This window comes from Condylura cristata, unplaced genomic scaffold, assembly GCF_000260355.1.
Source record: "Condylura cristata isolate star-nosed mole 26May11 unplaced genomic scaffold, ConCri1.0 scaffold00026, whole genome shotgun sequence".
NCBI classification, from domain to species: domain Eukaryota; kingdom Metazoa; phylum Chordata; class Mammalia; order Eulipotyphla; family Talpidae; genus Condylura; species Condylura cristata.
In genome coordinates this window covers 1319046-1335010 of record NW_004567127.1, presented here as the reverse complement: position 1 = coordinate 1335010, position 15965 = coordinate 1319046, and the positions used below count along the sequence as shown (strand labels likewise).

At 54.4% G+C, this 15965-nt stretch overlaps 1 protein-coding gene and 2 non-coding genes across 3 annotated transcripts in view; 1 reads left to right on the top strand and 2 right to left on the bottom strand.

Moving 5' to 3' along the window:
- Positions 1-931: 931 nt before the first annotated feature.
- TRNAN-GUU lies at positions 932-1005 on the top strand. Its single transcript has one exon. It is a non-coding gene; the product is annotated as a tRNA-Asn (tRNA).
- Positions 1006-3497: 2492 nt separating this feature from the next.
- Positions 3498-3570, bottom strand: TRNAV-CAC. Its single transcript has one exon. It is a non-coding gene; the product is annotated as a tRNA-Val (tRNA).
- A 341-nt stretch (positions 3571-3911) lies between these two features.
- Positions 3912-15965, bottom strand: part of LOC105854086 (myomegalin-like) — a 13887-nt gene continuing 1833 nt past the window's right edge. The window contains exons 2-9 of the mRNA XM_012730005.1: positions 12172-12209; positions 11862-12097; positions 10433-10484; positions 9554-9708; positions 8647-8862; positions 7300-7431; positions 4863-5039; positions 3912-4075 (exon numbers count right to left, since the gene is read on the bottom strand). Of these exons, the coding sequence (XP_012585459.1) occupies positions 3912-4075; positions 4863-5039; positions 7300-7431; positions 8647-8862; positions 9554-9708; positions 10433-10484; positions 11862-12097; positions 12172-12209 (1170 nt within the window). The remainder of the gene's footprint in view (positions 4076-4862; positions 5040-7299; positions 7432-8646; positions 8863-9553; positions 9709-10432; positions 10485-11861; positions 12098-12171; positions 12210-15965) is intronic.

Genomic DNA, 15965 nt, shown 5'->3' with positions numbered 1-15965 from the left:
CTGCACCTGGAGTCTCCTTTCAGCTGCAGTCCTGGATTCCCACTCCCAAGCCCAGAGCAGAAGTACCTGACGGTCGTCACTCCAACTCCGCGTGGTGAACGGGGCTGCTGCGTGCCGCTGGAAGGCGCGGGGGCTGGTTTACACCTCCTTCCGCGTCCGACCTCTGCCCACCGCGAGCGACTCCGATGACAGCAGGGCGGTCGACTTAACACGCCCCTGGCTTGCTCGGCTGCAGACACACGTCTGGGCTCCGGGGGCGGCCTGTCTGCACCCTTCTTCGCTCTGCCCTCAATTCAGCCTGAAGACCTGAGTGCCTGTTACTCTGCGCACCACCGACGCTTCCTAATTCATGTTCCCAGAAAAATTAGAAGGTGGTGGATGGAGACAACCCGGTGAGCACCACAAGCCTGGAACTTACGGACACTTCCCGGAAAGCTTGACCTCATCTGGTTGGGGAAAAACCCCACCGATACTTGACGTTAATTTAACCGCACTTTCCCATGAGTGGAAACAGCCAGGGGTCCTCCGGAGGCCTGCACCCGGCGGGCATTTGCTCGGCCGTGAGATGGAGGCTCGGGGAGTCCTGGCTCCCCGGCTTGGTGCCGGCGGGATCTCCTCCTCGAGGGGGAGTGGGGACCCTCTCTCCAGCCCTCAGGGGCACAGCTCAGCCGGTCGGGATCAGGGCAACCCCAGCCTGGGAGCCGCTCCGCGCAGGCACTGGGGCTGTCCCCTGTTGGGCGACCACGACACAGTGGGAAGCGGCCACGTCCAGTCCCGCGCCACAGGCCGGCGGCTACCATTCTGCTCCCCACCACTTTTCGGGCATAGAAATAGCCAGTTTGGGCCTTTATTCTCGGACACTTACGGAAGCGCCACCTAGCGTCCAGCGCGCGCTTGTTCTGTGCTGGGAAGAAGCGCGAGTTCTGAGGTCGTCTCTGTGGCGCAATCGGTTAGCGCGTTCGGCTGTTAACCGAAAGGTTGGTGGTTCGAGCCCACCCAGGGACGTTTTGTCTGTTTTTGACAACTTCAAGCGGTGGTTTTGTCTGTTTTTGACAACTTCAAGCGGTGGCGCTCGCTGGCACTCTGCAGACCATTTCTCCGAGAGGCAGAGGGAAGAAGCCCTAGCCGCCAGGCAGGCCCTGACGTCCTCATCTGGACCTCTGAGCTCCTTTGAAGTGGAGTATTTGCCTTTGTTTGCGCTAGAATTTTGGGCGCCCTTTTTCATACACTTCTAAATCAAGTGAGTTCAAGGATTTTATGGTCACAGATAAGGCCGCCGGCTCCATTCTCATACATATCGTGTGTCCACACCAGGCAGTGCTCCATGGTCTTCTTCAGAAGAGCTTCTTTCCTCAAGCAGTCACGACCACCCCCGAACTGCCCTCTGCTGAACACTGGAGGGAGAGACTTTCCTCCTCCAAGAATCGTCTCTCACCATCCCGCTCATCACTGGATCTTTGTCCAGGGGATGCTGGGGATGCTCAGATTCAGCATCTCCCTTCTGGTCCAGCCTCGTTCTCTGGAAGCAGTAAGCTGGGCCAGAGACAGGGCTCACCTTGCGTGTGTTTTCTCATTTCACAGGGCCTGCTGCCCTGTGTTGTCTGGTCCCAGGGTCTTGAAAACCATAATTTCTTGTACTTTATCTTTTTCCTTACTTTGGGGAGGAAGGGGAGGATGTTTCAGGTAGGGGGGTAAACCTGCCTCCTCACTCCACCTTTGTCAGAGCTGAAGGAATCTTTTATGTGTTCTTTGACTTCAGTCGGAGGTGTGCCAATTTATGTTTCGATGTATTTGTCTAACTCCAAGAAAGAAGCTTTTTCTTCATTTTTTTGCTTTCACAACAAAGCTTCTTACATCTGCCTGACACTCGAACTAGGCAGTCAGTGCCCTCCTGACTCAACTAAGCAGGCGCCGCAGTAGGACAATGTGGCCAGAGACAGTGCTGCGGAGTGTAAAGATCATTCCTTCCGCCATTACCGCCTATGTTCAGCAGCCAGCTTCCAGGATGAAGGTCTCCGATTAACTGTAGCTGCTCCCAGGGGTGATCACTTAATCCAGTGCAGGCCAGAATGACCCAGGACTGTTTCCTGCCAAGTGGCTTCTCAAGTTGAGGGGGAGAAATCATTGGGTCCAGATATTTATTCCTATTTTCTTCTGTTTAGGAGTTGCCCTTTACCTTCACTGGATACACACAACGTGATAACTAATGTCTCTTTTCTATTTAGGAGCATCAGTGGCTGATAACTGTGTCTGTGTTACTCCTTGATAGTGTTTGGCTATTTTTTGTAAAATTATCCCATTTCAGACATAACCGAATCCTGCCCTTGCACCTGCACTTTGTGCGGGCCTGGACCCTAAGAATTACTGGCTCTCCTTCTCCTCTCCCTCTCTTTCCTCTCATTTCAGAGCTCCCCCAGCACCCCCAAGACACACCCAATTTCCTCTCCTCCTCAGCCATTCATTCGGTGTCTACCAGATGCCAGGTCTCCTCTGGGAGAGTGGCTGATTCTGAGCAAACTAAGTTCCCTGCCCCGTGGACCCCGAACTGACCTAAAAACTTTCTATGCCATTACACCTCACAAAGTTTTAAAAAATGTTTCCAAGTATGGACACTCAGTCTTGTTAATAACATGATTTTCTTCTTTATATTTGACATTGATACCACTAATTTTTCTACAGCTAACCTTTTTGTTTGTGAGTTACAGCTTCTGCAAGAAAGAAAACACCCATCAGTGGTTCCTCAGACCCTGGGAACCCTGGGTTCAGGAAGCTGGGTTCAGCAGGCAATTGAGCTCTCACCAGAAAGATTGAGCTGGGACCAGGTCAAAGCCAGGACAAAACCACCTTTCACTCTCCCAGTGCTGAGCACCGCCCAGTTCCTTACACAGAGAATTGGGGTCTAGACCTTGGACACACCACAGATGAGAAATAAGCCAAAGCATTTCCTTGAGCGGTCCCCCAGCATGGCAGTAAAGAGCTGAGTTCCAGCCACTAGACCACCAGGGCAAGGCCCCCAGCCACAGTTTGACCTCTCCAGGTGAAAGTCTAAAAGCAGATTAGATTCCTGACAGTCTTCTTCCCCTGTCCTCAGCAGCTTATTAGGCTCCATGTCTTAGGTTTTGTCTCCAAAATCAACTGGAGCTGGGGTAGGGGAAGCCCAGAGGGCACCACCGGAAAGAACTTGTTGGTTGGGTTACTTAATGCTTGTATGGCCTTAGAGAAGATTTGGGCAGTAGATAAGAAGACCACGAGCTTCCCGATTTAAAGGGAGCAGAAGGTCTACCCAGGGCTACGCTTCCTGGAGTAGCAGAGTAGTGGGTGATCTCCAGGGTGAATGCAGCAGACACGCCCTCTGGCCCCTATAACACTGAGCCTTTTGAAGGAGTCACTGACTGTCTCCAAAGTTGGTGCTGATTGAAAATGCAACTGGGCAGGCTCGACTCCCTAGGGCCCCCTTTTATTTTTCAGCAGGAATGTAATTTTCAGGACAAAAAGGATGTTTCCGCCCGGTTTCGAACCGGGGACCTTTCGCGTGTGAGGCGAACGTGATAACCACTACACTACGGAAACGAGGCCACTGGGTGCGGCTCAGGACTTGTCTATGAAAACCCTAAGTCCTGCCCTAGTCGTCTGGCCACTGGTTTTTATCTAGTGGCCCAGAAAACCCCTTTTTAAGGCGTTTGCGGCTGCCTTAAGGTTCTGCGCCACCCCCCAAACGAGGACGCTCTCCGCCCAGTTTGATTTTGGGGTTCCGCTTCAAACGCAGGACCTCGGGTTGCACAACTGAGCGCGAAGCGCGGGGTCCGCGGGTTGAGTCCCCGGCTCGCGAGGACGCGGAGCCCGCAGGTCAGGGAGCCCGAGTCCCCGCGCCCGTCCGCGCAGCCGCGCGGGGTTCTCAAAGGCGGGGGCTTCTAGGGCACCAGGATCCCCAGGACCCGCTCCCCGCCAGCCGCTCCCCTGCCTCTCCCGCCGCCGGGCGGGCGCAGGAGCGGGTGTGACTGGCAGGTGGCCGCCGCCTGCTTTTCCACCCGTCGAGGCCGCTTGCCGGCGTCCAGGGAGTTTCGGCGGCGCCGTGCTAAAGGCAGGTCGTGACGTCGCGCTTTGGCTGGACGCCGGCGGGGGCTGAGCCCCTTCCTGGCCTGGGCTGCGCTGACCCTTGCGTCGGGGGCACGTCCCGGAGGAGCCCAGGGTTTCCCCCTCGTCGTTCCTGAACCTCTTTCGAAGCAAAGTTTTAACATGCCTGGCACCTCTTCCATTTGCCTTGCGTAATTGTGTTCAACAGGTGACGGGTGCGAATTTTAGCCTCAGAGGGCCAACGAGGTAAAGGCGGTTTTCGTGTGTCTGGACAGATGACCGCCCTGCAGTTTCTTTTTGCTCCAAGACTAATGCCCACGCCCTGGCTCCTCGCTCCTCGCTAGGGCTCCCTTGGGAGAGAAAGCCCTGACAGTCGGCAAGATACTTTCCCAGCAGGTACTTTTCTCGGTGCCGCGATTTTCGCTTTTCCTGCCGCTGAAGCCCGAGTGCCCCCCCCCCCCCCGGGGGGGCGCCGGCGGGGTGCGGGTTGGGGGCGGCCGGCGCCCGCCGGCCCTATGAAAATGTGGGAGTGCGGCTGGCTCCCCTCACCAGCCCTGGAGGACCGAGCTCCAGAACAGGCGACCTTCAAGGTAGCTTTGGGTCCAGACGTTTCCTGAGAGCCAGTCACCCCTTTTCTGCTATGTGTGTTCTTCCTCCTCCCGCCCAGCCAGCGGGGAGATTCCCTTCTCCGAGCCGGTGGACAGTCCAGAGGGGCTGCTGTGCTCCCACACACACACACCCCCATCCCCGGAGTGGGAGGGGCCGTGGGCGCCGCCAGAATAACTCACTTGGGTTCCCACAAACCCAGGGGTGCGTCTCCCGGGGCATTCTGCAGCCGCAAGAGGAAGGACGTGGGTTCCAGACCAGCCACAAGGAGCCGCTCAGGGCCTGGACGCCGCCGGGGGCCGGAGAGGACCGGGCGGGCGGGCGCAGAGCCGGAGGGAGGTGCTGCGGCACGCACAGAGCTGCCAGGCACCAAGGGGGGAAGGTCGCGGGGAAGGTCTGGAATCCAGATAGAGCGCTGTGCCCACACGTGACGCTGTCGTCGCTGTTCCCCTTTCCTTGGGTCTTTTTAGATGTTGGGGAACTATGGGGACCTGACATTGGGCTGGAAAAGAGGTAGTGAAAGTCTTTAAAAACAAAATCAGGTTCTGTCTGGAACCCTAGGCTTAGTGATATCTGCCAGTGATGAGTCATGGGTCGTGCTGAGATCCTGGCAGGTAAAGTGAAGACAAGCTTGTAAAAACTAAGCAATAAAACTAGTGTAAAAAGCAAGCTGTGGGCCCTCCCTGGCGGCGCAACGGATGAAACAGCAGCATTATGAAGCTGTCGCAGCTGCTGCAGCACAAGTCCATCCCGCCAGGGAGTGACCCCCCAGGGCCCAGCAGACCTCTCCTGACCCGCCCACGGCTCCCCTCAGCAATGGATTTCCACCTGTTCTGCTCCCTACTCTGTCACTGGTGAATCCTCTCACCCCCACACCTCTGGCCTGTACCCCAGTTCTTGTGTGCATAAATAAAATTTTAAAATCTTTTAAAAACCAAGCTGTGACTACTGATTAGAGGATCACAGAACCCTATTGTTGAATTGCCCTAAGTTCAAGGAGCTCTTTCAGGGACTCCTTTTAAGGCAGGTGACGAGGAGACATGAACGCCAGGGGATTATCTGTAGTCTAGTTTTCTGAAACAAGATTAGTAAAGAAAACTCTTGTTTTCTTTAGTCTTTGCTATGATTTCCAGGCCACTCTGGAATTAATTCTTTCCTGCATAGATTTTATTCTTTATAGACATCCAATAAATTTATGCAAACAATAATTTTTAAATGATAATTTATTTATCTGATCCATCCCTTTAAAGGTAATATTTGCAGCCTCCAGAAGGCTTTTGTAAAGAGCCAGAAAAGTTCTGGAGAACATTTCTCTGGGCCCTCCAGGCCTCATGTCACAGGACGTCCTAACCAGAGCCAGAAGAGTGACCTTGGGTGCACGCATCAGGGGAGACTTCCTGTCCTGGCTGTGCAGTGCCTGGGGGTGTAGAGAGAACTGCGGTCAAGTCTGGGGGCACCTAGGGAACCCTCTTCACTGACGGCCCCTCCTTATTCACATTGGCTGGTGGTGGGGAAGGCCGGGAAAGGGACATCAAACTGATGGCCAGTTCATAGCCAGTGACCCTGGTTATCTGCAAAGATGGGCCGGAGGTTGACACGTGAAATGGGACTTTCCCAGAGCCGGGGCTTGAATTCTGGGGACCTGTAGGAGGGACCTCATAAGTAGCAGCCCTAGCTAAGTGAGAATAACTATTGTGACTTTGGGCCATGGGGGTCTGGGTGATTTTTATTCTCTCCACCCTCTTTGTTTCTGTGGCTGAATAGCAATCGCAGGGCCAGGAGTGGTCAAGAAGTGACCTCGCTGGATGATGCCCACTCCAAGCCTGGGAACCTCAGTTTTCTTTCCCAAAGGCCCATTTCTTGCTGCAGAGGTGAGGCATGGCCCTGGGTTCTACCTATAGAAGCCAGAGGTAGGTATTGTCACAGGGAATAAAAACCACCCACACCAGTCACACACGGCAGGTATGTTCAAAGACTTTTCCTGCGCTCACAGAAGTCTCAGGCCGGGGCAGGCAGAAAACATGGGGCCTTGTGCTCTGGGACACAGTGTGATATGGCCAGGCCTGGGGTGGGCCGGAGGATGGGGAGCGTTTTGGGGGGCCAGCCATTCATATACAATAGTTGTGTTTGGGGGGGACACCCGTTCATATACAATAGTTGCAGGGTTGCGGAGGCGGGGGAGGGTGGCCCAAATTGCTGCAGTGTTGTGAGGCCCCGTCCCTATTTCTGAGCTTGATAAGGGAGGAAGTGCTGGTGTCCACGTGAGCGCGTCCCGAGGTGTAGGGTGGAAAGTTGGACACCCGCCTTTCACGTGGGGGAAGGACAGGCAGTAGGCAGGGTCTTCCCTCCGCTGCAGTAGGCACCACGAAGTTTTGTTTCTGCGCTGGCCAGCCAGGCTACAGCCCGGAGCAGCCCAGGCAGCCCAGGGAGTGGCAAGCTGCCCAGCAGAGCCCTGAGAACAGCACCCCTCAGTCTTTGCTCATAAAGCGGGGGCAGGGACAGCTCTGTTGTGGGCTGAGTGTGAGCCACCGTGGAGGGTGACCCCACGCGCCCCCAACGCCAAGGCTGTGTCCTGTCGAGCCCCCGCGCACCCCAGAGCGAGGGCTGGGCCTCTGCTACCTTTGCCGTGGTCCCTGGCGCTGAGCACGAGCTCCAGCCGCTCCCGCAGGCGGTCGTTGATGCAGACCGACTCCTCCAGGCGCTGGCGCAGGCTCTGGATCTCGGTAAGATTCTTTTCCAGCAGGTCGGCCCCTGTTGCGTGCCAAGACACGGGCGAGGTAGGACGCGGGGAGCTGATGGCTCAAGGGCAGGCGTGGGGTCCGCCCAGGCTTCTCTGCAAGACCCCTGCCTGTCTCTACACTCCTGCTTCTGCCCTCTCACCCCGACCACCAGGAAGCACAGGTATCGGCCTGAAGCGTACCGGGGGTTCCGGTAAGAGCCCTTTGTGAGCACAGCTGTGGGCCGCTTCCCTGACAGAGGCTGAGCGCATCATCGAGGGAGCTGGCCCCTGGGCTGCTAAAGGGCTCTAGGTGGGGCTGGCCTGGCAGTGGGAAGCTCGTCTGCCTTCTTTGTGAGCAGCCCAGGGCCACCGGCTCCACCTTGTACCTCCCCACCTGATGATTCTGAATGATCAGCCGGGAACATCTGCCCACTAACAAAGGTGAGTGCAAGTGAAATCAGGTCAGCCTTTGAGTATGTTTGACGTTGGATGTTTTCCTTAAAAACTCTTGGTGAAGAGCAATGTGCAGAGCCTGTGAGGCATCAGAAATGGGGGAGGAACAGAAGGGAAGGGGACCTCCCAGGAAGGGTAAAGCCTTGGGGGGGGAGGGGGCGGTTCGGGAAGGGGCCGAGAATAGTTGCACCGACACATCTTGCTTCCGGACAGACTCATCTTTTCAAATGTCAAATGCCTTATTGTACTATCTGGGCCCCAGAAACGGAGTTGCTTCAAGTCATTGCTCTGCACGGTTGCACCCCTCCCCCCTGGGTGCCAGGGTGTCTGGCACCCAACCCAGTAGCAAGGCTTGAGCGGTAGCACTAGTTTGCACACTAGGGTGTGTGTGTGTGGGGTGGGGTGGGTGGGGGCGTAGGTCCCATCCTGTAAGAGCTCTTGACCTAAGGAAACCTTCCCCACTGAAGCCTGAGCTTGGACTTCTGGATCAGTGGAAATCTAGGCTTACGAATGTTGTAGCCTAGAGAGGAGGGCGAGCAGAGACGGGACAACCACTCTCCCTGAAACAGGCTCCCCCATGCCTCCACCTCTCTATGTGAGCCTGTGCCAAGGTGGGAGGGCCCTGAGGACCAGCACTGAGCTGGCATCACCCTCTCTGGCTGACCCAAGGGGCACTGCCCCTTCACGTCCTCACCCGTTTCTCCCAGCCAGGGTCTAACAAAGGAATAAAAAATCTGCAGGCCGGAAAGGAGCATCAGCATGGGTCTGTCCCCCCAGCTGCTCCTTCTTATTACCGGAGGGCTTGGAGCTGGGGCGGTACAAAGAGGAGAAGGAGGACAGGTCCCCAGCTGCATTCATTTTCTGAGGCCTCATCTCCTCCCAGGGACTGCAGCTGCGGCAGCGCCCAGCTTCCGGTGCGTCACTTCGGTCGGAGAAGGGCTGAGCCGCTGAGGCCCCCGAGGGGTTGCTGGGCAGTGAGGCCGGATCGGCAGGGGTGGCTGGGCCAACATCTGTCCAGAAAGCAGGGTGAGAGAGACAAGCCTGGAAGTCAGAAAGGTGCTGCCGAGGTGATTAGCGGCGGCTGAGTGGGGCCCTCCGAAAATTCACGCCCACCCGGATCAGTGGCTGTGCAAGCGCATTAGTTCAGATGAGATACTGGACTGGGGCGGACCCTGACCTCAGCATGACTGATGCTCTACCAGAGGAGAGGACACAGACAAGACACACAGGGGACAAGCAGGTGGGTGCGTGACAAGGAGGATGCTGGGGTGACGCAGCCAAGCCCTGGAGGCTCCGGCGCGGCCAGGACTGTGGGAGAACAGGTCCTGCAATTCTAGGACACTCGGTGGAGATCCTTTGTTGTGGCAGCTTCGTAGGTGAAGATTCCTGGCCTACGACATCAGGAGGGCATGACTACATGCAGCACTTGAGGGTGACACAGGACGCAGTGACGCAGGAGAGGGCGCCCCTCTCCCAGCTGCTGTGACCCCGCCGCGGGGAGGTCCTTCAGTGGCAGGACTCACGGCCATCTTGGAAGTCTCCAGTGTGAGGCGTAAGGCAATGCACCAGGGTGCCAGAGGGGTCTATGGTGCTGGACTGGAATGGAGAAGAGCTGCCGGACCCCCGTCCCTGGCTTCCAAGCGCCCCTCTGGTCTGACGAACAAGCAGACACCCAGGAAGGCGGGCTCTGGGGGTACTCACTGGCCGCGTCCCCCACAGCGGGTGCTTGCTGCTGAGTAGGCGGCGGGGGCTGCCTGGCAGGCTGGGCCTGGCCGCCCGCGGGGATCTGGGGCCCGGCACCCTGTGGGCGCTGCAGGTACCCCATGGCTTTCCTCTTCTGCAGGTCCCTCAGAATGCTGCCGAGAAGAATGACAAAGGGGCACAGAGCTCTGAGAATCTGGTGGCAGCACCTCAGCCCCAGCTGAGACCAGCGGGAGGCCCCAGCACCAGCAAACCAGGCAATTGGTTTCTACTTGGGGGGGCCGGGGTGTAGGGGTGAGGGACAGTAGTTGTTCAGGACCTTGGTCACAAACAGCCTGAGCTATGTGTGAGAAGACCTGTTTGGGTCCTGTAAAGATCATGCTGCCTCCACAAGCCACCCGGAGGCCCGGAAGCGCCCAGCACCGGAATGGTCCGCGAAACGGACAATGAAACTGGGCCTAGGCCGGAGCCGCCTCCCTGCCCTAAGCGCCGTCACGCAGGGGCGCCTGTGGCTGGTTAGCACCTGCCCGCATCTTTGGTCGTCTTGAAGATACCAGATACAATCTCACTCCGGTCTTGAAAGACCTAGGGGACAGGCGCTCCCCAGAGTCCAGCAGACTCTGAGATGAGATACTTAGGTTAAAGTAGCCTCCTACTGCCAAATGTGCAAATTACTATGAGAATGGGAACCGGAAGAATGACACATTTTTAAAAATTGGAAATGAGATCATCTGGTCTCTCAGGGTATTTACTGGTCAATGGTACAATCGGGACTTTTGGTGTTCTGATGGGATGTGAGCCTTTGCCCTTGGGTCTTTGGGCCTTGTTTCGAGACCTTCCCCACATCAGTTTTCACGACCCCCGGAAACTCTGAGTTACCAGAGGGTCTGCTGCGTCTCTGTGGCTGCATCCTTCTTGCTTTTACAGTCACCTGTAAAGCAGAGAGGGCCCAGTCAGGTGAGCTGAAAGGACGGGTGGGCCCTACAGACTCAGGTTGCGTGGCCACACCCCCACCCAGACTCTGAGATGAAGACTCTGGGGACTACAGATCCCATCACCACCCAGGGACAGCTGCTGGGACCCGAGGGTGGGCTATGCAGCCAGGCTTGGACCCAGACATGCGGGCCGTGGGGGCTCTTGGCTCTTCGCCGGCTCTCAGCGTGCCACTGGGGTCAGGGGAACCAGCAGGATGCGTTAACCAGCGCGTGTTCCTGTCTTTCTCCCCGAGCAATTCATTTCTTCATTTCCCCTTTTCTAGACCAACCCTTCATTAACCTTTCTGCGTGAGCCTGCTGTGACTGCTGTGAGTCCCTCCCAGCGCACGGCTGAGGACCCACAGTCAGGCAGCCCATTTCCTATCCGGGTGCCCTGCAACATTACTTCCCGCGTGACAAACGTTGGCTGGCCTCTGGGTCAGAGACATGAGGACTCGACGCTCGAGCCCAGGAGACCTGAGCTTCCCTGGGAGCTCTTGGGCTGGGTCCTCAGACATTGCCTGGCGGGCGCCTCTGCGCTCGCCACGGAGCCTGTACTCGACTTGTTCTGCTCTGAGTGACAGCACGCAGTTGAAAATGTTCCTTTCCTGGGCAAGACCGGCCACGAGGCTGCTGCCTGGTCCTGCATTCCTGCCCCATCCGTTTCCCAGTAGAACCTACTCCTGTCTCTGAAGAAGAGACAACAGTGCCCCCGGCCAGCCCTGGCATGTGCACGAGGCAGCGCGGTGGCCTCAAGCTGCTCTGTGCGCCCCTGGGGGCTCAGGGAAAGTTCCCTGTCAAAGGCTCCCGAACTAACTAATGTCCCTGCCGCCAGGTACCAGGACACACAGCCAAATCGGCATGATTATTTCAGCAGCTTTTGAAGTGCACTGCTTAAGATTGCTTACTTGATCCTTAAAACAATCACGGAAACTTCAGGGACCGGTATGATTTGACTTAACTTTTTAGGTGAGAAAAAGAAATCCAAAGAAATGTGAGCCTGGACAGGGCGAGCAGTGGACACACGGGCAGAGGAAGGTTCTTTCCACAACCGCCAGCTGTCCCTGTTCTGTCTCTTCCTGTTAGTTTCTCTCTCAACAAATTTCAGAAAAACGTCATCACCCACCCTTGGTGATGCCCCTGCCCTAGCAAATACATTTCATGGCAGCCGGGAGCCGGGTCCCCGCCGTGCCCACTGGCCCAAGCAACTCTGCCTGGCCCCAGGGCGGCGATTACTCAGCGGACACCAGACTGGACCATCACTTGTGCATGGGCGTGGGCTCCCGCGAGCCCCACCGGGAGGGCTGGAGGCCTGCCTGTCCCGGCCAGGATACCCGTGCTGAATTTGCTGGCGAGGTTCTCTGCCAGCTGGCTGCCCTTGGCCAGCTGCTCACGGAAGTGCTGCTCCATGTAGTGGTCAATTTTGCTGCTGCTGAGCAGTTCCTCGAAGTTCTTCATTGTGTTCTTGACATGCTGGATGAGATGAGAAGAGACGGCTTTCCCTATCCTCATCTTCTGCTGCAGGCGGGTCAACTCTCGAGCCTGATCCTGGATCAAGGAACAGCAATTCCTAGAGCGGGACAGGAACAGTGGAAGTGACTAGGCATCGTGGCCACTCAGAGGAGGGCACTTGGAGCATTTTACCCAGAGAGCCCCCGCAGGGACTTCTGCAGCTGAGTGACCTGAGTGGAAAGGGAGGGAGGAGGGAACACAGGCTCCTTCTGCTTGAAAGGCTGGCGGCCCTGCATACTTCTGCACACTGACCTAGGCCGTCTCTTCTAGCTGTGCTTTAAGTCTGCCCCGGCCCTGGCTGCAGTTCATCGCCGGTTCCAGCACAGCGAACGAAGAGCTGACAGGTCCGTGTGCACCATCCTGTGCAAGCAGAGACCACTTCTTTCCAACAACAGGATTTTTCTCTCACAGGACGGACCTTCTGTGTCCTCTCCACAGATAGCCAAGACTCAGGTGGTGAGGCGCCTTCGAGTTCCTGTATTTAACCACCGAATACCATCCCTCTAACTCCTCCAGGATAACTACTACAGTGTTTTGTCCATATGGGTTCAAAAGAATGATTAAAAAAAAAATGATCTGAAGGCCCTCCCGGGTGGCGCACTGGGTTAAAGCGCAACACTGTGAAGCTCTCCACAGCCACTGCAACCCAGTTTGATCCCCGGCCAGGGAGCTGACCCTCATGCCGTGGCTGACCTCACCTGACATGCTCCCGTCAGAACTGTGTTTTGGAACATCTGCCTATTCTGCTCCCCACTCTGTCTCTGATGAATCTTCTAGCCCCCCACACCTCTGGCCTGGACCCCAGGTTCTTGTGTGCATAAACAAATAAATCTTTAAAAGAAAAAAGGATTTGAACTGCTTTAAAACCCCATGTATCTGCTGTTTGTTACAGGGAGAAGAAGAGTGGGTTTAGCTCATCTTACTGATGTTACATGCATGACACTTAGGTGTCCACAGCAAGAATTAGCAGGCCTGGATTTTAAGCCTCGTGCAGCTTTGATTGCAGAAACTCAAAAGCAACCAAGATGCCCTGCAGTAGATGAATGGATAAATAGCCCGCAGGACATCTTGAAGATAGAAATGAGCAATCAAACTCTTTGAAAAGGTAGGGGGAACATTAGTACATGTTACTGGGTGAAAAAAAAGAAAGATGTATGATTGCAACTCAATGACATTCTGGAGAAAGCAAAATTATGGAGAAGATGAAAAGATTAGTGTTGCGGGGGGTCAGAAGGAAGACAGGACGAGGAGGTGGAGCATAGAGTTGCCACTCAGTCGCTCTACGTGAGACTGTGGTGTGGACCCAGGTGGTGGTTAAAACCCACGGACCCAGAGGCATGACATGTCACGTGAACCTCACGTAAACTACGGGTTTGAGTGATAAGGCTTCCCAGGCGATGTGAGGTACAGTGGTGACAGACGGAGGAGGCTATTGTGCCGGGACCCGGCTTCCGTGGGGATTCTTTCTACTTTCCAGTCAAGTGTGCTCTTAGTATCGCTCTGAAAAAGTCTGTGAAGCAAAGAATGGTCATGGGAATGTAAAATTTTAAATGAATTTGACAAAGTAGGTGTGGGTTTTGGAAACTGAGAGCCCAGGGGCCTCCATCCTTTCAGCCACAGTCTGTGTGTACTTTTGATCAAGGAATTGTATCTTTGATCTCAGTGTTCTCAGTTCTGAAATGAGAAAATGAGACTGACAGACTCAGCTGTTTTAGCACTATTCCCTGGATCGGTGAAATCAAAGTGGTACACAGTGACCGTGAACCCTGGAACATGAAGCAGAGTTTTAATCACCTGTCCTCGACCACTAAGCTAGTTAGTGATGATTTACTATTTCAGTAACAGGTCTGCACAGGTAAGTGCATAATGGTTTAACCTCATGGTATTTGAATGCCTTCGAAAAAGTTTCAAGGAAACAGTCACTAAGGACAGATTGAGAAATGTAGCCAAACAGCATTATTTGGCCATGTTGTAAACTTATCTTTTTGAGTTTATCAAAATACCATTCCAGAAACCAGGGAGACTGTAGCAAATGGAGTGAAAATGGAGGTGCTTCTGTGTAAATCTGTCTCCTCAGGTGCTGGAAAAGCATCCGAGGTGACAAGAGAGTCATGTTTGTGTTCATCCCGCCAGTGAGACACTACTTGCGTGACTGGGAGGTTTCAAGAAATCGCAGCCATCTATCAGTCCATTGTTGAATACACACATTGTTAGTTACAATAAAATGAAACCACCGCTGACTAATATGAAATAATTAATAACAAAAATTGTATCAAGGCCTCCCTGGTTGCGCAACAGGTTAAGTCTCAGCATGTGAAGCTGTCCGCAGCCACTGCAGCATGAGTTCGACCCCTGCCCAGGGAGTGACCCACAGGGTGCAGCAGACCTCTCCTGTCTCCCTGCTGCTCCCCTCAGCAGATATCTGCCCATTCTGCTCCCCACTCTGTCTCTGGTGAGACCTCCCACTCCCTGCACCTCTGGCCTGTACCCAGCTCTTATCTTGTCTGTATAAATAAATCTTTTTTTTTTAATTGTATGGCTTCTCTAAAGAATTTCCAGAAAAATCTGAGGAGAAATCCCATCCAGGAAAGGTGCAGGCCCCAGAATCTGCTGGAGAGTGGTGACTTAATTCTGCCAGGGAGCGTCCGGGTCTCTACCTGGTTTGGGACGCTGAGGAGAGTCCTGCTTCTTCAGGTCCTGTCTTGGGCTCATTCCCTCCCCTCGCAGCAGTTCCCTCCTCTGCGGGTTGATGCAGCCCAGCCTCCAATGGGGGTGTTTTCTCAGGAGGAGCCCTTTTGATGGACATGTGTCTAAAGGATGGCCTGGTCTGTCTCCAGAGCCTCCTAGAGGAATCAAAACAGAATTACTGGTTAAAGAAGTTGGATTGCCCACAAGGGTCTCCAGGAGCCCAAGATCACAAGACCAGCTGCTAGAAGAAAGCACAGAATGCGCTCGGAAGGCGCCCCCCAAGTCCTCCCAGCAGGGTGCTCCACCAGGGTGGAGGGAGCACACAGATCTGAGCGGCTGACAGAAGGAGGGAGAGGAGCATTCAGGAGAAAATAAGTGAATGGTGAAATGAACAATGAAAGCAAATCTACTTCCAGAAGTTACAGTCTTTCTTACTGTTGAGATAAAGCAAGCCCTTGGGAGTGCCGGTCAGAAATCAGGAAGCCTTTTCATCACCCGCAAGTTTTGAGAATCGTCAGGGCAGACATCAAGCTTGAGACGCCAGAGTTCGAACCCCAAGTCGCCAGGACACCACAGTAGTGTGATGAGGACTGGGGGGCAAGGTCCCGAGTGGTGATCACGGAATCAGAATGCGGAGGTTGTCACAGAGCCCCAGAATCAGAATGTGCAGGTTGTCGCCTGATGTCTGGCTGCTAGCAGTGTCCAGATGCAGTGGAAACTGCCTCTCCGGTTCCCATGGCTGTGGACACTGGGCTGATAGTACCAACTGAGCAGTTTCGACAGAGAAATCTAAAAATATTCCTGTTCAAGTTTGGTTTTGCACGAAAAATGTCAAAGCAACATTTTTGTCAATCCATTTTATTTTCTTAAAGATCAGTTCAATACAATTCCCATGGCTTTTTCTTAATGACTTTTTAAAGTGATTCTGACTCTTCCTTTTTCAGAAGGCTCCATTTTACCCTTCCATCCATTTAAGAACAGAGTCACCAAAAACTGGAGGTCACATGCTCTAATTATGACTAGTAACTGAAGGAAGGGAAACTCGTTGGGGTTTCATTTAACATGAAGTCAGCTTTAACCTTCCAAATTCCCACTGCCACCCAATTTTGCTACTTGTAGATGACTGTTTTTGCACTGCTTAAAAAAAAAATCTACAAACATGATACTCATGTCTGTTTTTAATTTCATTCTGGCTCTACAAGTTATTTTCCACTTTGTCAAAATTCTTTAAAAATGTG